General features: G+C 40.2%; 5 protein-coding genes across 13 annotated transcripts; 4 read left to right on the forward strand and 1 right to left on the reverse strand.

Moving 5' to 3' along the window:
- Positions 1 to 1340: 1340 nt before the first annotated feature.
- Positions 1341 to 6296, forward strand: LOC124217018 (zinc finger protein 62 homolog). 6 transcript variants are annotated; one of them, XM_046622241.2, is made up of 8 exons: positions 1341 to 1655; positions 2252 to 2456; positions 2539 to 2719; positions 2778 to 3028; positions 3121 to 3356; positions 3459 to 3807; positions 3941 to 4376; positions 4478 to 6296. In XM_046622241.2, the coding sequence occupies exons 2-8, from the start codon at positions 2258 to 2260 to the stop codon at positions 5820 to 5822; spliced, it is 2997 nt and encodes a 998-aa protein (XP_046478197.1). In that variant the 5' UTR covers positions 1341 to 1655; positions 2252 to 2257; the 3' UTR covers positions 5823 to 6296. The 6 variants fall into 6 exon arrangements, with proteins under 6 accessions (XP_046478197.1, XP_046478193.1, XP_046478194.1 ...); XM_046622237.2 differs by having other exon boundaries at positions 1341 to 1646; XM_046622238.2 differs by lacking the exon at positions 1341 to 1655 and adding an exon at positions 1663 to 2042.
- rasp (protein-cysteine N-palmitoyltransferase Rasp) lies at positions 5496 to 8641 on the reverse strand. Of its 2 annotated transcripts, none has more exons than XM_046622263.2 (7): positions 8507 to 8641; positions 8006 to 8187; positions 7471 to 7893; positions 7264 to 7404; positions 6953 to 7170; positions 6521 to 6861; positions 5496 to 6422 (listed from the first exon to the last, which is right to left on the reverse strand). In XM_046622263.2, exons 1-7 carry the CDS (start codon positions 8613 to 8615, stop codon positions 6310 to 6312), a joined length of 1527 nt encoding a protein of 508 aa, XP_046478219.1. In that variant the 5' UTR covers positions 8616 to 8641; the 3' UTR covers positions 5496 to 6309. The 2 variants fall into 2 exon arrangements, with proteins under 2 accessions (XP_046478219.1, XP_046478218.1); XM_046622262.2 differs by having other exon boundaries at positions 5496 to 6449.
- Positions 8642 to 8677: 36 nt separating this feature from the next.
- Positions 8678 to 10203, forward strand: LOC124217028 (E3 ubiquitin-protein ligase RNF180-like). Its single transcript, XM_046622268.2, has 3 exons — positions 8678 to 8812; positions 9178 to 9366; positions 9667 to 10203. Exons 1-3 carry the CDS (start codon positions 8771 to 8773, stop codon positions 9982 to 9984), a joined length of 549 nt encoding a protein of 182 aa, XP_046478224.1. The 5' UTR covers positions 8678 to 8770; the 3' UTR covers positions 9985 to 10203.
- A 1009-nt stretch (positions 10204 to 11212) lies between these two features.
- Positions 11213 to 15114, forward strand: LOC124217020 (dynein axonemal assembly factor 5). 3 transcript variants are annotated; one of them, XM_046622247.2, is made up of 7 exons: positions 11213 to 12392; positions 12477 to 12716; positions 12811 to 13006; positions 13137 to 13443; positions 13572 to 14202; positions 14326 to 14691; positions 14776 to 15114. In XM_046622247.2, exons 1-7 carry the CDS (start codon positions 11684 to 11686, stop codon positions 14913 to 14915), a joined length of 2589 nt encoding a protein of 862 aa, XP_046478203.1. In that variant the 5' UTR covers positions 11213 to 11683; the 3' UTR covers positions 14916 to 15114. The 3 variants fall into 3 exon arrangements, with proteins under 3 accessions (XP_046478203.1, XP_046478202.1, XP_046478201.1); XM_046622246.2 differs by having other exon boundaries at positions 11214 to 11576; positions 11667 to 12392; positions 13572 to 14691; XM_046622245.2 differs by having other exon boundaries at positions 11214 to 12392; positions 13572 to 14691.
- A 296-nt stretch (positions 15115 to 15410) lies between these two features.
- On the forward strand, positions 15411 to 19012 carry LOC124217027 (rho GDP-dissociation inhibitor). The gene is made up of 4 exons (XM_046622266.2): positions 15411 to 15562; positions 16216 to 16408; positions 16518 to 16742; positions 18016 to 19012. Exons 2-4 carry the CDS (start codon positions 16225 to 16227, stop codon positions 18213 to 18215), a joined length of 609 nt encoding a protein of 202 aa, XP_046478222.1. The 5' UTR covers positions 15411 to 15562; positions 16216 to 16224; the 3' UTR covers positions 18216 to 19012.
- Positions 19013 to 21666: the final 2654 nt, after the last annotated feature.

Below are 21666 nucleotides of genomic sequence, written 5' to 3' on the forward strand. Positions count from 1 at the left end.
TGCATACACCTCGCATACCCACATTGTGCGGATACGCTGCCCTTCCACCATTATACATTCAGTTATTGATATCACAAACGGCAGACGAAGAAGTTTTGAATAGCGAACAACTCTCGATTCAACTGGGTACTGGATATCAAGGTGTACAGTAACAACGTCCTGCCCGAGGGGAAAGACTAAGGTTGATTGTAACTCCGACAATTGTAGTTGGTAGTCACGATAAATGCAGTGTTTACTGCTGGCTATCGTACCCTGCACATGAGAATGCTAGGAAGTTGCGGATTCGATTTTCAAATTGTCGAATTGTATAGACTATTGTTCCTTTCTCCAAACCAACGGTCAGTCAGCCAGTTTCCCCCTTTACCTGAAAACAATGGATGAGAATAGAGGAGAATGTGTGATATGGTGAGTGTAAAAAATATTTACCACTGACGTTGGCATTAATTGCCAATGTCCCACAATCGGAGAATATGCAAATTAAATATCATTCGCATACTTCTACAAATGAGCCCTTTCCGAGGCGTAATGAAGTTGACAAATCAAAAACCCCTTGCCATCTCTGTTTTAATTAAGTGGGGAAAGTTTTTATTGCAGGGGCGTAATTTTGAAATAAAAAAAAAATCATAAATCGCTTACGATTGGTAAAAATGTGGAGAATCATGAGTGTTTCATATGGAGTACTATATTACGGAGAATCGAGGATTGATTGCCAAAGATGGCGGGGAGGGGGGGGGGGGGGGGGGCGATTTGTCGATTTGACGTGAAAGAACCCAGGAAAAACCGACGCGTAACCTGGAGATCTCATCGTCGATTGACTCGAGTAACTCACGTTTGGTTTGGGTGAGTTGGACCGCCGATAGATTCTCAATAGAATTACTCGCGGCGTCATCTATGAACGTGAAATCGGACCACAAGTAGACTAAACGGTATTAGATAACATTTAGATCCGGTATTACCGTATAGTATTCAATCGCTGATCTCTTATTTAACGATCAGCGAGTAACTGGCGAGTACAACGAGAAACCGTGTGTATCTAGCGTTGAGTAACTATATTCTATCAAAGAGAGTCATCACCACTTGCAGGGATATGTATGCCACAAAAATTAAGTAGCCGGCAGTAACTTACCGACAAACAATGATTCTGGCAGATCATTTATATACCTACCTATACGCGACCAGTAATGCCGGTACGACTAACTCACAATAGGCGTATCTTTCGAGCACGTTACTAATGTGTGCGAGACCTGTGTACCTTTACGGCCGTCAGCGCCGCTTAACGTGGATGCCTGACAAACTTGTATGGTGATTCTGTACATGCGTGTACACAGCAATGCAAACACGTTTTCTTTGCTTGCGAAGTTACGCTAGGGGCCCTATGCTCGCATACCGGCAAGAATGTCTGCCTTGGATTACTCGATGTATTTAGCTACGTATCTATAAAGAGAACACAAGAGTTGAAAATATTGCGACGATAAATTCATTTGAAATTGGGGACGAACGCGCAGCATTTAGATTTTTCAGTAGAATTTTCATTTCCAATGCACGCGTGCGTACAAGTGTGTATGTATGTATGTACTGGCACGCGTGCAAAGGTTTAAATCGAACGCGTCCGCAAAGGTCATCAATATCCAGCATTTTCGTGTCGGGTAACCAAGGTTTTCAATATTTTACAACACGTTACGGGTCCCCCGACGCACCTGCTAGCACGGCAAAGTTTGGACAAAAAGCATTATTCCGTTCTCCATCTACTTGATCGCAAACGAATGTTAACTCAGTTTGTTCAATACACATCGGGGTATCATTGTTATATACGAAACCTAGCTCAAACGATCCACAGATAACTCTTGTCCGCTGTAATAACGATGAGAAGTACTGCACACTCGTCAATGCCAAAGTCTCACACTCGGTTAACCCTCAAAGCCGGTAATTCATACCCCTGCAGTAACTGGCAGTTATCAATGAAATTACGAATCAAGAAGAGGCTGTAAAATTATTTGGCTTTGGAATTGATTTACGGCCCATAACTGACGGTGGTAGTATTTGTAAATGAACAAATTCATTCCTGTTGACATCAATACTTGATTACAAAAAATTCTTTTATCATCCCGATAAGCCTGCTGATTTTCTCTGGCTTCGTATTATAAGTCGAGTAACGTGTACTCGATTGAGGTTATATTACAGCCGTTGACTGAAAACGAGTTCCTCGATCAATGCAAGAACACACGATACAAATACTATTTTGTATTTCCAGTAAGCAATGCTAAAACTTGTTCTTCAGACCCAGGAGGGTCAGCAGATAGAAGTAACTGTAAGCCCGGATGATACATTCGCAGACTTACAGCGACTGTACGAAAGTCCAGAAAATCCTGGCCTGTTCGAACTTCTCAAGCACCTCATTACCAGCGGGATAGACGTGGATGCGAGAACCAAAGTATTCGATTATGTTACAAACAGTAGTAAGTTCCTCCCCTTTCCTATCCCCAATTACACACCCGAGTAGGTCCCTCTTGTCCCAATTTAAAACTACTATTATTCCAGGTTCAACAGAATGGCTGGTCGAGGAATCGCTCGACGACATTAGCGGTCTACAAACAGTCGATACTTTACAAACTATAATCGAAGAGACACGGATAAAAGAATGCTGTGTAGAAGACTGTTCCAACACTAACCTGACAGCGCCGAATAAAGTCTTTTTTCCGTTGCCCACTGAGAAAGATAGGTAGGGAATTATCGGATGTGTAAATTGTAACAGTTAAGATGGAACATTTTCATTTCAGATTATCTGCGTGGTTGATGGGAATAGGGAAACCAGATCTGCTCAATGTGGGAATAGAATTTTCCACCGACATCGCAGATGAACACTTTGTTTGCGCAGATCATTTTGCACCTAGTCAATTTTTAAAGGGAACTGATCAGGTACTAAAACGACGAGCCTGCCCATCGCTGACACAGATCAACATAGAGGATCGGGCAAGTTCTTTGTCAAACCAGAAGCAAGATCCGTTGTACTTAGAAACTGAAACCTCGGGTTAGTTATTTGCACATAGCTCCAGCATCATTAATAATGTGGAACCTCCTCATATTGCTCGTCGTCTTGTTAACAATCGTATGTTTTTACAGACAAATCACGTTTACCACAGATAATGGAAAGTAATAAGGATCTCGGTATCACAAATGCGTTTGATAGTGCAATACTAGATGAGTTTGACATTTTTAATGACGTAACTCACCCAGGTCGATTATGCAGACTATGTGGCGAGCATACCCTAGATCCTGTTTATCTCTTTTCGCCAAATGATCACAGCAACAACAAATGCACGGTGGCTGATAAAATAAATATATGTCTACCAATTACGGTAATTCTTTTTTTAGCCATACCCTGACACTTGCACAAGCAATCGTTCACAGGCAGTAGTCGCTTCGATAATATAATATAACGAGTCTCGGTAATCTTTCAGGTAACCGCTAAGGATCCCCTGCCGAAACAAGTATGCGCACAGTGTTTGGAGAAACTTGACACATGTCACAAACTTGCGACGACATGTCTAGAAACGGAAGACAAATTGAAATCAATGTTCGAAATGAAAAAATTCCACGTAAATGTAGTCAATGACAAACGATGTCCGTTATGCATTTCTGGGAATATGCAAATTGTAACCAAGAGTGGAATTTACCGCAAAGATAAAGCCGAAAGTTTTCCAGAGATATTGAAAAATTCCAGTGCCCGCACTAGACAAATGTCACCCTCTAAGAGCAACAATAATAAAACGGAAATTTTGAGTTCTGTTGATAGAGAACCTCTTCGGGGTAGGTAAATATTACTTCTTTGGTTATGAAAACCAACTTGGATCTCCCGAATTCACGAACTGTTGACAAGTTGAGATCTATCCTCAAAAGTCCACTTGAATACAATCGAAATTCTTACACTTTTTTTTTCCAGATTTCTACACCGATATTCCTGCGTCGATAACACAATCGGAAGACTCGATCAAGAATGAAAATGTCCCACTAAGGTTGCCGTCGTATTTATCACAAGGTGAATTACTCTGTTCAATCTGTTCCCAAAAAGAAGACAACATTGAACAATTGACTGAGCATGCAAAGCAGCATAATGGATACCCATGCACGATTTGTGCAGATGTTAACTTTAAAACTGTAAATGAACAACAACTACACTTTCTCAGACACGGAGTTAACCGTGGATATTGCGAGACATGCTCTCTGGAATGGACGAATCCCACAGATGCTGCAGAGCATCTTAAAATCTGCAAACCCGAATTTTGGAGCCTTGAGTGTGCACATTGCGGGGAAAAATTTCCTCACATTGAAGCAGGAAACAAGCACAATTGCCAAATGTTGATAACAGAAGTGGAAGGGTAATAGAATGTTAACGACATTGAATCTCTACTATCACAGTTTCTATCATTGAAAATATATTACAATTGTCATACAATGTGTCATTATTTTCTTATTATAGGTTCAAATGTGATCTGTGTGGGAAAAAATATATGCAAAAAATTAATCTAAACATGCACATGAGGACACACGAAAAGAGAGAAGCGGTTTACTACAAGTGTTCGTTTTGTAACAAACAATTTACACGAAAAGGAAGTCTCCACAAGCATGTTTCGACGTTGCACAGTGTAGTCGAGTCGGCCACAAGTCCTAAATGTTACAAATGCCGAAAGTGTGACGAGGCTTTTGTAACCTCGGCCAGCGCCGAAGCTCACATAACAGAGAAACACTTTAGTCAATTAATGATAGCAGATGTGAGTTTTACAAGCAATCAATTCACTGCAGATGAAATTAATTTGTCCCGAGTGTACATCTGTGAGTACTGTGAGCGTTGTTATACGATCCCTAGTTCGTTACACGACCATAGGCAGAATGAACACTACGAAAATTCTGACTATCAATGCAACATTTGTAACAGTTCGTTCGAGACCTACAAATCGTTATCACGGCACAAAACGTTACACATTAAAGAAAATGACTTGGAAGATTTAGGCATAAAGCAGTATTATCTCTGTAACTATTGCAACAAGACATTTTTACATTATGGTACCTTGATGATTCACACATCTCAACATCAACAGCCGTTACCGTATCTATGCAGGCTTTGCAACTTCCAATGTGCGACTTACAAGGAGGTGGCTGAGCATAGGAAAAATACACATCCGTATCAGTCAGTTTTGCACGAACGACCCAATAATTTATATCACTGTCAGTACTGCGAAAAATCCTTCTGCCATGAAGTAGCATTAATCAAACATATCAGAATGCATACCGGTGAGAGACCTTACAAATGTTCAATATGCGGAAAAGGCTTCTCTCAAACATCTGGTCTATATACACATCTGAAAGTTCATTCTAACCTGAGACCGTACACCTGTCCACAGTGTCCACAGACGTTCAAAATCAAAGGCGATAGGGATAATCACGTAAAAAAACATTCGGGAGATCGTCCTTACAAATGTGATTTTTGCGAAAAGGCGTTCATGACGCAGCATGTCTACAGCCAACATCGTAAAATACATACAAACGAAAGACCTTACAAATGTGATGTTTGCGGTGAGGCTTTTAGAAGGTCGCATGTACTTACAGTCCACATGAGACGTCATACCGGTGCAAAACCGCACACGTGCGACATGTGCAGTAAGGCTTACAGGCAACGCGGCGATTTATTAAAACATAAAAAAATCCAGCACGGCGTAACGACCATCAATTCGAGTGGCGCGGTGCCTAGTTCTAGGACCGCTCTTCCGTCTTCCGGTGATATTTCGAGTAGCACGGAATCAACAACCATTTTTCCAATCGTTTGACTAGCTGAGAGAACTGTATGACAGTGTATGTACCCATTGTACCAAAAAACAATTTTATGGTATAATTCTCGCTAAATCCGATTGTATTTATAGTGTTCAATCTGCATTTAAATATAGAAATAGAAAGTGCTTTCTACTAAATTGAGAGTTGCCTTCAACTTACTGAATATAATGCAAACTCAGGATTTCTTAGATCTTTAGATTTATTTTGACACCATCGTGAATCAAATAACTATTGTAAATATATCGACAGTCTTTCAAATAAAAGTATAATTTGACTGATTACAAAAAAATTCCTGCAGTTTGATGATAAACAGAATCAACTGAAGGAACACGATGTAGAAACTTGTTTCTTTCTTCTCGGAAAGATGAAACAGTATTATGTTAGTCAGGAAAATATTATAAGATACTTAATTTATTTGTCACATATGATGTACATTATCTTCTCTTGAAATAAACAGATAATGACATTAACTTGCATGTTTCCTTAATCACTCTTCACAGGTTGTGATTTTTTAGTATCTCTTATTTTCAACTCCGTTGACAACTGACAGCAACAATACAAAACAGACAACAATGTAACGAAGCTTTTCCACGAATCTACAAGAGGATAACAAACAGACAGTTCTAATCTTGACAGTCTTACTTCTGCTTCTTCGGGTTGTTAACATTTTATTGAAGGAGTAAAATTTTCTTACCGCCAAGTATCCTGCGCACGAAAATATTCCCAATCTCCTGACCGCCAAAGAAATAAAAATTGGAGATTGCTGACATTGCTAGCAACGGACTTGCCAAAATACAATGAAAACGTCTTGCATTTGTTGGCCCCATGACTTTTCTCTGAGTTTCGATGTATATTTTAGTGCTTCCAATTGTCCTTGCCAAACTTTCTATTGTTACTCCAATGAAATTCAAAACCGACCATGTGAGTATAAACATTTGCGTGCCATGCCAGACATACACAAGTGAAAAACAGAGAAATGATGCAAAGACTTTTTGCAATGCAGATTTTGTACCAGCAACTGGTAAGTAAATATACCTGAAAAATAATCGTTACTTGTCGAGTCAAGAATTGAATTAATCCAGATTCTAATCGCAAGTAGACGATAGGCAGATATTTTTCAACTTGCCTGAGAAGAAAGTTGTGCAACCCTCTGTCAAAATACTTCCACATATCAGAATACAAGTGAATTCTAGCGATACATTTAGGAGTGTACAGATCTGCAATATTTTCAGCGCGTGCGATCACTCTTGAGAATCCATATACCACAACATATTTGTTCAAGAAGTACTGTCCCATGCAATATCCGAAACCATATAGTGCCCAGCTATTGAAGCTATGTAACAACTATAAGATAGGGAATTTTAAATGCCTGCTGGAAATCTTGGGTGGTTAAAATGATAATTTAAATAATTTCTGTTCTAAGGAATTCACTCTTACCTCGGAGTGAAAGTGAAGTATATTAATATACAGAAAGTGTAGGGAAAACTCTGTGAAAAATATCCAAAAAAGATATCGAAATAAGCCAAGAATTAACGACGTGACCCTCTTGAATGTCCATTTCTCGTACAATGTGTTGATCTAAGAAATAAATTGTCAATTACGAATGATCGAATCACATATAGTAATGAGAAGGCCTGTACATACCCCGTTGACAAAATCGTTGTACAATATCAACTGACCAAGAAACAGTGTGGGTAGATAAAGACAGTAGGCTAATATCTGTACGAATTCTTCAAAGGATTCGTCAAAACTTTTGCACCGATATTTAGCCATATTGTCAAAGCTGAAACCAATGCTTTTCAATTGCATCCAAGCCAGGGCGACTGTCAATACGTTATATTCATCTTCCTCAAGTTCCAACCATTTTTGCACAATACAATCTGTACTTTTTACAGCATTCAGTACGACCAAACAGGATACATGAAGTGTCCATAGTATAATTTTGCTTCGAAGAGGCACAAGGAGCCATGCCAGAGTCGGATGAATTAACAAGAAGATTATAGCTGGTGACCCGACAAATGACCAGAGAAACGTCAAACTTATAACAATGTACCAACAGCACAATAGCTGAGGGAAAAAAGTTTGTTTATGCACTGGTCAGTACAGGGGCAAATTATAATCTGTGGCAATAAATTCCAATAAAGGAATGCATCACACAATTGATCATGTCTAAAATTACCATAGAACTGAAGAAATATTTAACTATTTGCCCAATGAAAATTTGAACGCAAGCCCAAGGTAAAATCCTATATAACAGCGGAATCCAGATCCTCCATTCCGGGTCGGCGGTATCGCGCTTACCACCAATCCATTTCCATCCGGGACTAAAGTCTCCATAAACATCATCGTAATACCTAAAGTCTGGAAACAATATTTGTGGAGGATTTATTTGTTTCAATTCAAAAAATGAGAAGTCTGAAGTCGACAGATCTAGCCACTAACTCAAATTAATTATTATTGAGAGGAATTTCCGACTATGGGACTACAGTAATAATAGTAATAGTAATAATCATAATAACAACAACAACGACACGATGACCATGATGATGATGATGATCAAGATGATAACAACAACCACAACCACAACAACAACAACAACAACGACAACAGCCATTGTTAAATTGTAGTGAATTTTTTCAAATTACAGAAGAAATAAGTTATTTTTGAAAGTTATTCTTACATGAACTAGAATGCAGGTAAAGATGATACATTCCAATGATTATTCCGCCAGTCCATCCGCAAAAATATATCCACAATTCAAGGCCGTTAAGAGCAACGCTTCGCTTCATTTTCCGATGAGACAACAAATGAAGAAAAAAATTTATCCGACAAATCCAAAATCAGCATCATACGGCCAAGCAAACTTCCCGCGATTTCGTTTCGATATATGTAATTCTAATTTCTGTGCTCTCGGCTTGGGCGCAGCTTCATATCTCGGAGACATATGTCGATGTATGCAGAGGTTAAAACTACGATGCCAGCCAGAGTGAGTATATACGCTTTGTGATAACCGAAATAAGAGTTCGACTTTTTCTGGGTAATTAATATCACCGCGTCGATGTGAAAACTTACAAAATTAACGTAACATTACGGGAAATTCCGGGTAAAAGAAATTTCGTAAATTTATCCGCCAGCATGGTTACGTTTGAGTCAATTCTCAGACACGGTCGTAGAGCAAGGGCTATTGCGGCGGTAAAATTTGAATCTGCGTTACGTCAGATCGCTTGAAAACTGGGACAGTTGAAGATGAAAGTATTCCCACCCTTCGAAAATTCACGTGAATTTCACTCCTAAAATCCGTTTTCGTCTTCTTTCTCCTATACGCAATTGTCTTGAACTTTTATTTTTTAGGTGACCCAAGTGAAATGCAAGCGATGTCGCAAAGTTCTCTTCACAGAAGAAGCCACCCCTATATTAACAGCACATAGTGAAATTCGGACGGGGCCGACACATTCCCGATGTGGTTCTGGGGCACCAGAATACTGTCTCTATCTATCAGAGGAGAATTTGCCGGAATGGATGAAAGACACCATAGATAAGGTGAGTCGTTGCTCTTGAGGCGTTGACTGAAGATGTATAAAAGACTTTTAGCCGTATGAATATTTACGCACGGGTAAAGGGAACCGATAGGCGAGGGGATTGCATTATTCTGCTTTGCTGACTTGATTTTATCTTGAAATCCCATAAGACAAGCCAGTGAGTGCATGCCTTTTAAGTATCACGAAAAATAACCGAGGCCCGGCAGTCTTTGCATTATGTTCAGTCAACACTAAAGATCCGCTTCTGGTAGAGCAAGCTGCAAGTTTCACCCAAGGGGTAATCGATATTAACGATTTTCAGGAATTCTGGATAAAGGGAAAGATCCATTGCCCTCACTGCCACAGTCGATTGGGGTCGTTCGACTTTGTTAACCAGACAAAATGCGACTGTGGGAAATCCGTGCCACCGCCGATAAGAATAATTCATTGCAAAGTGGATAGATTGTCGGACACTGGATCCAATTTGCCTTTTCTACCGTTACCCAGAATAAATTATAACCCTCATTCAAGGGATAACAACGGCGCGCAACTCGTTCAAATAGTAGCAAGCAACAGACGTGGACATGTAGTTGATGCAGATAATTTGGCAGAGAATAATATAAGTAATAATCATCCCTAGACATACTTGTCGTTTAAGTATAATTCGCGTACCGAAAATCAGGGCTTGGGAATCGGTGGGTCAAATTCGTGCCGGTGCACCCGTTCAGCTGCTCCATAACAAATTACCCCAGTTTTTCTCATCCCGTTTCAACATGATTTTTATAAAAGAAATCAATGAATATTTATTGTGAAATGCTTTTGTAATATTGTTTTACATTAAAGACCAAACTTGTGTGTACATTGCGTTTTTATGTCACCGATGCATCCCTTTGTACCATAGAAAAGGCCAGAGTTCGGTCTTCGAATTTTGTGAAATTCGTTCTACTGCCACTTTTAGACGAGCAACATTTTCAATTTATCAATATTCACAATGAAGCTACTACGCTTCCAAAAGCAAAGCAACAAAATTTTAGCGATACAAGCAACTCACCATCATTGTTTTGAGCAGTGTTCTTCAAGGTCAGTTCGGAATCTGCAGTACAGCATTCATCCCTCTCTGGATTTTTGCTGTCTCGATTGGTTCCGTTGCAATGGCCTATTACCGTTTCACTGATTATGTTCTATCGTCTCGGATGACTGGCCGGGCGACCGCAGTGTTTGAATATTCAGCCACGGAGACACCACACACGAAAGCTAATCCGCGTCACGCCGGCGTAAGAAAAGATGTAATCTCATGAACATGCAGCGCGACGATATTCAACCGATTATTGGGATCGTACTTAACGCAACCGCTGTTGAAACACCAAATTATTATAAACAAGTGAGAAGTCTCGCGAGGTCGGGCGGCCGCATACGGAGCACAACAAAACCGGCCTAGCGTGCCGATTCACGTTCGTGAAGTTGTTATTGCGCACGTTATACCTCTTGCGATGGATGGATTTTTGCTGATGGTTATTCCGAATTTCAAATTACATTACACCACTCTCACGGATGAACTGTGAGATTAATTTTTAACAAAATTGTTACGAAAACGCAGATGGCTGCCGGGAACTGGCGGGCGTTCGAGTCGAATCGTGCGCGCTTTATTGTTTACCCCCGGCCGACTTCAGGCCGTGATCGTCTTTTTGTAGTAGGCGCTACCGGGGCCACCTACTTCAAAAATTTCAACTAATAGGGCGGCGCGCAATCTAGTCTAATTTGAAAAAGAGGAAGGGGTATGTTGTGCACACATCCACTATGCATACAGATATGTATGAATTTACCCGAGAGATACACATCTCGTGCTCATTCGGGCAGGAAATGGCTATGTTTACACCGTACAGGCCTTCGTACGGACCTTCGTCTGACATTATGTTGGAATTGTCAACGATAACGCTGCGCTAGCGCTCACTTAGACGTTACTAGCGAATAACCATAAATCGTGGTCGTGTGGTGAATATCCTCACACCATGTTACAGCTGATTACGCGCTATGCAATATATCGGCAATTCTTATCGTTAGTGAACAGCTTCTATTCGTTCAAGTGACAACTACTCCGTGTAACTACCTTGCACCTGGCGGTGAATGAGGTTATTAATTCACCTGCAACCGATTATCAACGCTAAATTGGTTGTATTGTGTGGATTCTTTCCACTTAACTCTAATTCCGTGTCGGATTCAAATGTTCCTGGTGTGAGTGAATAATTGAGTATACGGTTGCCAGGGCAACGTTGATTTTAATAATGTGCTTATAATTGAGGTTTCTTTAATTGCATTGCCCAGTCAGTGAGAATCATACAATGTCAAGCACCGAGAACATTCAACTTGGCAGAATCAGCGTGGCTCTCCAGGCGGAGGATAAGCGGCGGAGAAAAGCGGCCTTGCAGGAACTCGATGACCTGGTGTTTGGAAAGAATGAACCGATGAATGTTGACGAGGTAGCAGAAGTATGGGAAATCATGCACCGTAATCTTGTGAGAGCATTAAACGATCAAGCTGAAGCGTGTCGAGATTTTTCCATCAACTTGCTTAAGAAGTTCTTTGGGGTTCTAACACCCTGTGAAAAAAACATAATATACGTGATACCGATGGCAACTAGACGCCTGGGATCACAGGAGATTGTCGAACCTTCGGAAGAAGTTAGACTCAATTTTGTTACACTTTTGAGGACAGTCATTCAACACTACAAGGACTACCTGTCGGCTTACTTGGGAGATTTCATCACAATATTAGGCAGAACAGTCACTGACAATTATCCAAGCGTTAAGAAAGAGAGCTGTACATGCATATCCGAACTTGCCAAAACCATTCCAAACTCTTTTTACAATCATTGTGATAGCTTGGTTAAACCTGTACTGACTAACTTCGCGCATCAACACTACAAAGTCAGAGTAGCCTCGGTTAATACAATTGGCGATGTTGTTCAATATGGAAATAACAAAATAATTGAAATAGTCGCTACCCCAATGGCTGAACGGCTTTTTGATCAGAGCGGAGGCGTTCGAATGGGTAAGATTTTCAAAACGAGCTAATTTCTCTCATTCTTGAAATAATAATCTAGAAATAATGTTTATTATTTCCTTTTTTCTGAAGCTGTTGTTGAAGTCGCGGGAAAATGGCTCCTGAAACTCGGAGACAGATATAGCTGGTGGCATAAGTTGATTCCTCTACTTTTGACCGGGCTTCATGATGAAGTAGAAGTAATTAGGAACACAGCAAGAAAACTGTGGGAAGCAGTCGGAGAGCAGTATATTAAGGAGAACGACAATGACGAGAAACTGAGGGATAAATTGGATTATCTTGGAAAAGACCCGGAGCATTATCCTTCAAATAGTAGGATTACAAGGATACGCTCAATCAGCGCTATGGCTTTATCCTCTAATGGGGTACATCTACATAATCATTTATCACCTATTTCATGTTTCAGTTGTCCGGCCCAATTTGGGATGCCGGACAATAAGTCAACAAAATCTTTGCAAGCTTGTCGGTGGCATTGGAGTCGAACTTGGAGACTGGATGGCCGACATAAGAGTTCGGTCAGCCCAGCTACTTTGTGTTTTGGTTTTAAACGTAGAACAGGATGTGACGCAACATATAGAGAAGATCTTACCGTCTATGTATCGGTAAGTATTTCTAGATGTGAGAGTTTCGATTTAAGCAGAATCTTGATCGATCAATCTATGGTGGAAAACGTATTTCACAATTTGCTTCCCGTAAATGGTGGTTGTTGCAATTTCTTTCGTTCTCACTCAGAGCGTGCAACGACGAGGATAAGAGAGTGGTTGAAAATGTTGAACTTGCTGCTGAATACATGGGATATTTTGTGCCGCCGGATGTATATTGTCATTTGGTTTTACCTACACTGGATGAGAATCCTACACCTGGTCACTTCAGAGTCTTTTCCGCAATACTGCGAGGAAGTAATCGCAAATTACTTGTTCCGAAGCTTGAAATGATTGGTGGCTTTTTGCAACAAGCTCCCATCTGTCGGGGCAAGAATTTTCAATATCAAAAACAAATTCTCCAGTGCTGCAAATCACTTATGATTGTATGCCAAGAGGTTCGTTGATTCAGAATTTTCCCAGTCCTGAAACTAATTCAGCTGAACCAAAGTCCTGTGATGATTTATACACTTTTTGTTGATTAATTTTAACACCAAGTAATAATGACTGTGTTAACCTGTTTCAGAACTGTCAGCAAGTTTCACGTGATCTATTTACTGTCATATTTACAGTACTGTCTCTGGCTGCTGATGAAGAAATTCGACAGGAGAGTTTCAAATTGTTGGAAAAGTTGGCTGAAATAGAAGACTTGCCAAATGTGGAAGAACTGTACGAACGCCAGCTGAGATCATTACTAAAACTTATAGAAAGTAATCCTGAATCATGGACGATTTACAGTTCGGAACTTTTGATCTTGCGAGCCTGTTTGGTATACACTGGTTCTGTAGCTTCTCAGCATTTAGATCTCATACTACCAATGTTGAAACAGACAATGGGCAAAGAAGCTGATCCGGAACTACGACTTGAGCAGTTTCTCCTTCTTTCCAACTATCTAATGCGAAGGCAAGAGACTTTGCGAAAGACTGAGAATCTATCAGAGTTTATAACTACAATTCTCGATGAGATAATCCTACCAAGCTTAGTCTGGTCAGCTGGGAGAACTGCCGAAGCTATTCGTACAGCAGCCGTGTGTTGCCTTTGCACAGCATTGGATGAAAATCCGAATTATTCCGAGAATAGCACGTCTAAATTTGGAGCTATTGAAACGAACAAATTGAAAGAAATGGAAGAAAATGAGAACAAACTGTCAATAATGGGTATGTGTGAAAAAGAAAGTGAATTGGAGTGTGAGAAAATTACGAAAAGCGATGAGCAATTTGCGAAAAAGAGTTTAGACGTAAGGACTAATAAGACCATATATGAGCTGCAACTGTTTCCAGATACTGCAGTGTTTCTGAAATTCTTTAATAACGTTATGCCCATTTTGACAAGCCTGGTAGATGACAACGCAAAGAAAACAAGGCTGTATTCTCTACGAGCTATTTGCCAAATTATGTCAATTGGTGAGCAACTCTCTTGTTTGAACGACGAGCACGTTCATCAGGTTTACCCCGTGGTATTAAAAAGATTGGACGATGGTTGTGACGATGTACGATTCGTGGCTGTCAGAACTCTGAGGCTTGTTTGGGCAGTTGCCCCAAAAGATTATGACATTGTGTTCAGCAAAAGTCACATTGACACCTTGTATACCAGCACAATAGTCCACCTCGATGACCCTGATCCAAAATTCCAAGAGATTACGCTCGGTAAATACCATGCATGTGGTGCCTTGGGGAATTCATTTTAATAACCTATTTTCCTCTCCCGCTATATGGTTATTTTAATTGCAGAAACGATGAAACCACTGGCCAAACTTCACCCTGAGCTTTTGGCCCAAAAGATTCAAAGTTGCAAAGGGAATTTCCGGAATCAGAGGAGCTTGGAGGTGTTGCTAGAATACACATACGATCTGTTGTCGAGAAAGTCATAACGGGTGTAAATCGAATTGCGAAACGATTATCTGATTAAAATAGCCCGATGTAACGTAACTTTCAAATGTTCATTCGCCTTTCAATAATAGTAAAAGTTGATAAAACATTCCCTATGTAATCCCAAGAATGGATTGTAAGGTAATAGTGAAAAATTCCCAAAATCCCGAGGATTTTTCAACCTTGTGATAAGATTTACGGCTTGTAAGAGGTTGATAGATTTGAATTTGATGAGGCACGCGCCTCGGGATCCGTATCAACTTCACCAGCCGGCAAAACGTAGCAGGAAAATGGCGTCGCAATCCGGCATCTCGTTACCGTGGTATGAAATTTCTGCTACACGTTGCCAGATAAAGGCAATCGAGGGGTGAACCGATTAGCGGATCATTTACGAGACGATAAAGTGCACGAAGCGGCAAAACTTGCGTATCGTACGATAAAGCAGATTTAAACGGTTCAACAGAAAACAGGAAGTTCCCCGCCCTCGTCCCCCGCCATATTGCGTTCAGTTCGCGTCTTCCGCTTGCCAAAGCAATAACTAGTCGTCTTGGGGCGGAATACTGTTGTCGGTAGCGATTTGCATAATTCCTAGCCTTCTGCGGACGGTCCGAACATTTTTCTCCACTTACGCTGTCAGTAAGCTAAAGAGGTAAGTATAAATTGTTACGTACCATCAAGTGCCTAATGTATGTCAAAAACTACGTACGGATTTTGTAAAACCTCGCAAGGTGCGGAGGTAAACTGCGGTATGTGTATACCTACATGTATTCTGGTTATAATTTCGCTTTTATGCTGGCGAGATTTCACGTATATACAACATTTCCTCAATCTTCTGTACGGTCACCTCACGAGCGATTCCAAGCCGTTTCATTAACTCGCGTTCGATAAAATTTTCTAATCTCTTCTGAATTCAAATTTTCTCTCCACAATCGTCATTTTTTTTTTTTTTTTTATCAAATAATATCAGTAGAGAGGAGTAGGTATCAGCGCGATAAATTTCCTCGTTGACTCATCGAACCACTGGGGGTCTGCTTGTCATTTCGTGAAAAAGAAAAAAAATATATATATATATACACATGTGTTTAAAAAAAAAAACAATGAATAAAGCTTAATTTGGAGAATCTTACTGTTTGAGAAAGTAAGCAGATATTTGATTTGCGTCTAGTTCGGTATATTTCTTATATATTACTGCAATGATAATTATAGTGATGATAACAGTAAGAAGGGAAGAATTCTTTGCAGTTTTTGCTATTCTTTCAACTTATTTCAAAATGATCACTAATTCACTGATTATGTTTCCAGTGTCAGACGATGTCAGACCCTGCGGCAGATCATATCAATACACCTGAGGAAGAGTTGGAAGTTGAAGCAAATTACAAACCTCCACCGGAAAAAACAATTGAACAGATTCTAGAGGCGGATAAGGAAGATGAAAGTTTGCGCAAGTACAAGGAAACTCTGCTGGGAGAGGCCAAAGCGGGTGCTATTGTCGTCGGTGAGTAAAGTACAAAATTAAGCAAAATGAAAATCACCACCTTTTCGTCTACTGATTCCCAATTTTGGTGGTGAACATTTGAAGATTTAACTTGTGATTTTCTTTCCAGAGCCTGACGATCCAAGGAAGGTGATAGTGAAAAAACTTGCGCTTTGTGTTACGGATCGGCCCGATATGGAGCTGGATTTGACCGGAGACTTGACGCAGCTCAAAAAGCAGTCCTTTGTAATTAAGGAGGGCGTGAGCTATAAGATTCGAATTGATTTCATTGTTCAGAGAGAGATCGTTCACGGATTGAAATACGTGCAGAAAACCTATCGTCTCGGTGTGCCCGGTTAGTATTTACTTATTCATTCATCTCAATGAACTTATTAACTCTGTAGTCTTAAATGCAAACCTGCTTTCTTGGCCAGTGTCATAATATTAATATTTCATGCTTTGCTCCGCTTTCCGAAATCGCTGGATTTCACAGGAGTCACAGGTAAAAACCAGAAATAAGAAATTCTCTACAAATTGGATGTTACAGGGTATCAACTCACTTTAAAAAATATACCTAATGTTAGGGAATTTATATGTTAGCAGAAGAGTGGTTGTACATCAAAAATTGTTGTTGAAAATAAGAAGCATACAGGGCATTTCACAAAGTATCAGTCATTGTTTGCGTATTTCTGATCCACAATTCAACTATGTATAAGTAAAAATGTTTTTCATAGAATTTTACGACAACACAGTGACCATATTGTTTCGCTGCATATTTGTTTATATAGAAATGTAGGAAAAAACTGGATTTCTGCCTTGCGATAGGACTCCGAACATCTGGGAAGTTAATATCGCAGTTTGAGTTGGCACCTTATACTATCGAATTCCTGCTGTAAATACAAACAAATCTGTATCGTGTTTCACTCATTCGTCACTTTCTTTCACGTAAAAACTCCCCGTTTACAAGTGTGCCTTCTTTACTCTGTTTACCCTACAAATAATGCATACCATGAGGATTTGGTGAAGCGAACCTGAATGTTGACCTGGCGCACGAGTTTCTTCTCTTTATATCAATGCTCCACAAACAGGATCACACGTGTAGTGCGCATTGTGCAGCTAATTGAGTTTGCGTCAAGGTTTATTGACACATTAACCTTTGAAGGACGGAGATTCGGGATTCTTGGTCTTTTTCAGAAAATGCATAGAAAAAAGTATCTAATAAGTTGAAACTATCATGGGTAAAGTGTTGATCATGCGTCGCCCCCATATCCGGGTGTTACCGTCCTCTAAAGGTTAATTATCTTGCACAACACATACATTGTAACGAAGTATGAGAAGCAGCAAGAAGTGTGTAAGAAAATACAGTAAGATGGTGCCAGGTAAGGGAGTACATAGAGTAAATCGGAGACGAGCGACATTGGCGAGTCTGATGTGGGAGTAAGATAATTGATCCGTAGCATTAGTTGCAAGGGTCTGCTTTATAGAACTCTTATGGTTCTAGATTAAACTGGCTTTCATCAGGTTTTTTTTTTTTTTTTTCATGCAAAAATCGGCAAACCTTTGGTCGAACGATAGATATAGTATTGATTAAACAAATCTAATCCTTTAATTGAATTTCCTTATTTTAGTTGACAGAATGACGCATATGGTGGGATCTTATCCTCCCAAATCAGAAATCCAGTCTTACACGACCCCGTCAGAAGATGCACCAGCCGGTGTGATGGCCAGAGGTTCCTATACAGTGAATTCCTTGTTCACGGACGACGATAAACACGAACACTTGAAGTGGGAGTGGTCTTTTGACATCAAGAAGGACTGGAAGGAGTAAAATTTTCAAATCGCTTACAGTTTGTTCCAATCCATAATTGAGTGGAGCCATCTCGGGGTGTACGACCCTGAATTATTCTGAAATTATGGTACGCAATTAATTATAGGAATTACTGTTACATAACATATAAGAAATAATTTTAAAGAATTTCGCCAAAACAAAACTTTAACCGCGCATCCACTGTTTGCTACTGGGGTATGTCAACGATGCCATCATTACACACACACACACACACACACACACACACACACACACACACACACACCAATTGTTATATAACAGCGGTTATTATTTAGTATTTGCACCGTTACAATACATCGTGGAAGATCAATCGTGTCTCATGTCGTGCTAGAATAAATTAAAATTCCTTTTCCGAATCGCACTTCGTACGAAGTTTCCGTTTAGAGGCTGAAAATAAGAAAGTGGAAAATAAAAGGAAAAGAAAAATATACGATTGCTAAGATAATCTAAATATTTGAAACTAAACTGACAGTTGAATGAATAATTGTGCAGATACGAAATAATTATTGCAGACTAAAAATCTTAGTGCCTCTTGGTGCTGATGAAAATTATTTTTCTGCCTCAAGTGGACAGGTAAATATAGGATTTATATATTAGAATAGGTAAAATAAGAAAAGAATGATATTAGAAAGCAAAAGGTTTGATGAATTTTTCAATTTCGTACGTTAATTTTCATACAATGTATAAATATGTATATACATATGTGTGTATGTAGGTATATACATACGCAATGTATGCCCAAGTAAACGAATGGAATTAAACGTATATAAACATCGTATGAGAAGGATGATTATGATGAGACAAGTGATTATTAGAGATTCAAGAACACGGCAAGCCGATGATTATTAAATTAATACAGAGTGGGTGGTTTTGATCGCCCCGGGCGAGTATCGCAAATACCGTACGAAAATCAAAGATAATGCCGATGTGGGTTGACTTGTGGATTTTGTCGCTTCCGAGATTTGAAGAAATTTTTTTGCTGATATCACTATCAGCTGCTCGTACTCAAAATGGGTGTTCCCTAACTGAAATCAGATGTTGCGCGCGAAATTTGGAAAATGATGAAACCCATAAGCCAAGCCATATCAGCATTATCTTTCCTCTTTAAATACCTCGTAAGTTTCTTATGAAAGTTTTCTCATACCACTTTTTATTTTTCAAACATTCGCCCGAGACGATAAAAACCGATCACTTTGTATAACGATGATACATGGACTACACGACCTGTCAAAGTATCTTCCCTGTCCTATCTGATCCACTACAAAAAAGATATAATAACATTCAATGAAACTTGATGCGGTGACAGTCCAAATTACTCAGAGATAAGGACAATCTGCAACAACACACTCTGTATATATTAACTGTTTACAGTATACGATTCATTTATCATGTATAAATAATTATGAAATTCTTGCACCGTGCAACATTATTATGACGTATAAATTTCTTCGACAGATTTCGAACCTCCAATAACCGGCTAGTGACAATAATTGAGGGGATAAACGAATTTGTAGGGACACGGGAAGAATAGTTTCATAAGCCGATTCATCGTCAGTTCGATTCCAATCGCTGCGTAAAATTTCATTAGATGCTTGTCGTATGTGCCGTCGGTGCTTTTCAAGAATCGTCACGGTCAATTCACACGCTACAAAGAAGCATCAAGGTGCACCAGCTTGTGTGTATGCGGATACATACAATACATGTAGGTATGTACATACATACATACATACTTACCTGCCGGACAGCAAGCCATTACTCTGGCTGTACCGACTTCGGTCAGCGAACTCGACTCTTCCAATTCCCAACTAGGAGTCCCGTTTTCTACTTGCCTCTGGCAAAACTCCTAACGGAGATGTATGATTTTTATGTTTCTCGCAGTATTGCACTCATATGGGTAATGGTACCCGATTGTAGAGCCGCTTTACTCACTTCGAACCTACCTGGAAACGGAATATTTATTTCATTGCATCGTTTAACGCGATAATATGTAAAATTCAAAGCTTGAAATCTGGGTTGTGGCGTCCTTATTTGCACAAGTCCTTTGCAAATAAGTTACATCTAGCCGTCGGGGCAGGTCCAGTTAGCCTGTTCTCGAAAACTACTTATAAATCGCACACCCACAGGGCCCCAGTTCTGCGCCGTGGGTTTCCTTGAAATTTCAATTGGTTAATTACCGCACGGACGAAACTACGTCTTTGCGCATTAAGGTTTCAAACTATGCACAGTGTAACACACTATCGGTTCATGTTCGGCTGATTAATGTCTTCGACTTTGTTCTCGATACAGAATCTTATAATTTATAGTCGTAATATCATCATTGTCATGATAAAATATTGTTCGTTTGCATAAGATACAGATATGCCGACAACTTTGTACATCTTGAAGCCTGTTCAGATTTGATCGAAATATCCATACGATTGTGAGCTTTTTCCCTCGATTATTCGATCTTTTCTTCGCTCTTTCTAATCGGAAATACACACATATTTTCGTAGATATCCCCGCATCGGGCTTTTTTCGTCCACTCAATTAATTCCTGAATCGCTACGCATGAATATGGAACGGAGAACCAAGGAACTATGTGCGAAGAGCCAAAGATCGAGAACAATCGCGGAGGGGATTCTCGTTACGTCCCACGATAGAATGATCGAAAGATGGAGCGAATAAAATCGCTCGGCTGTACCCGAAATGTGTAATAACGTCACGGAGACGACGAAAATTTGGACTAACCCCTGTCGTTCGAGCACTCTCAGTTTAAACGCACCAAGCATAACTGCTGCACCGCATCTGGGATGAACTGGGAATATGACCAACTTATGGAATATTGTCGAGGGCGACTGCATCGTCGGCGAGGAATCACAACGCGTCTAGCCTACGACTAACTCGGTCCTGAGCTTCCGGATGAGGGAGAAGAGTCTTTAAGGTGAATCTTGGCCGGACCAAAGACAGCAGAAAATCTCCGCATAACTTGATAGTTTAAAACCGGGCAACTTGGGCGTCGACCCGCTGGTCACAGGGGATCCGGAAGATGATACCATTCGGCAGAGCTGCTCGGCGCGTTCGACACCAGCACCGGAAACGGAACCCCCGATCGAGGAGTGCAATACTGGTTAAAAGCTGTGTGAAGGCCCGGTGGAACTTTCTTCGATGTATGATAATCTAGCCGATGAAAAACTTATAAAACTGCAGTCACTTTTCGTTATTACGCGGTATTCAAGCTCCTGAAAACGGTCCGAACCTACGGTAGGTTCCGCTGTCACACGCAGCTGCATAAATCGTTAGTACAACAGTCAATGCGAACTTCGAACCGCACTCAGGTGGCGGCTTAAATCGGCGACAGATTGTTCCTAGCGCGATTTCGGGAATTCGATCCCGCAGCCGAACTCGCGGTTCGAATTTTGTACCCGAGGGTAAGACTTGGCGTATTTCTGGC

This window comes from Neodiprion pinetum, chromosome 4 (assembly GCF_021155775.2).
Source record: "Neodiprion pinetum isolate iyNeoPine1 chromosome 4, iyNeoPine1.2, whole genome shotgun sequence".
Classification (NCBI taxonomy): Eukaryota; Metazoa; Arthropoda; class Insecta; order Hymenoptera; family Diprionidae; genus Neodiprion; species Neodiprion pinetum.

What these genes read in the sequence shown, in the direction of transcription:
- LOC124217018 (XM_046622241.2), top strand. Translation starts at nt 2,258, where the DNA reads ATGCTAAAACTTGTTCTTCAGACCCAGGAGGGTCAGCAGATAGAAGTA. An exon ending in CGATTATGTTACAAACAGTA is followed by an intron (nt 2,457 to 2,538) that starts GTAAGTTCCTCC and finishes CTATTATTCCAG; the next exon opens with GTTCAACAGAATGGCTGGTC. An exon ending in ATATATGTCTACCAATTACG is followed by an intron (nt 3,357 to 3,458) that starts GTAATTCTTTTT and finishes GTAATCTTTCAG; the next exon opens with GTAACCGCTAAGGATCCCCT.
- rasp (XM_046622262.2), bottom strand. Translation starts at nt 8,615, where the DNA reads ATGAAGCGAAGCGTTGCTCTTAACGGCCTTGAATTGTGGATATATTTT. An exon ending in TACTTCACTTTCACTCCGAG is followed by an intron (nt 7,171 to 7,263) that starts GTAAGAGTGAAT and finishes CCTATCTTATAG; the next exon opens with TTGTTACATAGCTTCAATAG. An exon ending in TTGCACAACTTTCTTCTCAG is followed by an intron (nt 6,862 to 6,952) that starts GCAAGTTGAAAA and finishes ATTATTTTTCAG; the next exon opens with GTATATTTACTTACCAGTTG.
- LOC124217028 (XM_046622268.2), top strand. Translation starts at nt 8,771, where the DNA reads ATGTCGATGTATGCAGAGGTTAAAACTACGATGCCAGCCAGA. An exon ending in AAACTACGATGCCAGCCAGA is followed by an intron (nt 8,813 to 9,177) that starts GTGAGTATATAC and finishes TTTATTTTTTAG; the next exon opens with GTGACCCAAGTGAAATGCAA. An exon ending in TGAAAGACACCATAGATAAG is followed by an intron (nt 9,367 to 9,666) that starts GTGAGTCGTTGC and finishes AACGATTTTCAG; the next exon opens with GAATTCTGGATAAAGGGAAA.
- LOC124217020 (XM_046622245.2), top strand. Translation starts at nt 11,684, where the DNA reads ATGTCAAGCACCGAGAACATTCAACTTGGCAGAATCAGCGTGGCTCTC. An exon ending in ATCTTACCGTCTATGTATCG is followed by an intron (nt 13,007 to 13,136) that starts GTAAGTATTTCT and finishes GTTCTCACTCAG; the next exon opens with AGCGTGCAACGACGAGGATA. An exon ending in ATTCCAAGAGATTACGCTCG is followed by an intron (nt 14,692 to 14,775) that starts GTAAATACCATG and finishes TTTTAATTGCAG; the next exon opens with AAACGATGAAACCACTGGCC.
- LOC124217027 (XM_046622266.2), top strand. Translation starts at nt 16,225, where the DNA reads ATGTCAGACCCTGCGGCAGATCATATCAATACACCTGAGGAAGAGTTG. An exon ending in AGCGGGTGCTATTGTCGTCG is followed by an intron (nt 16,409 to 16,517) that starts GTGAGTAAAGTA and finishes TTTTCTTTCCAG; the next exon opens with AGCCTGACGATCCAAGGAAG. An exon ending in CTATCGTCTCGGTGTGCCCG is followed by an intron (nt 16,743 to 18,015) that starts GTTAGTATTTAC and finishes TCCTTATTTTAG; the next exon opens with TTGACAGAATGACGCATATG.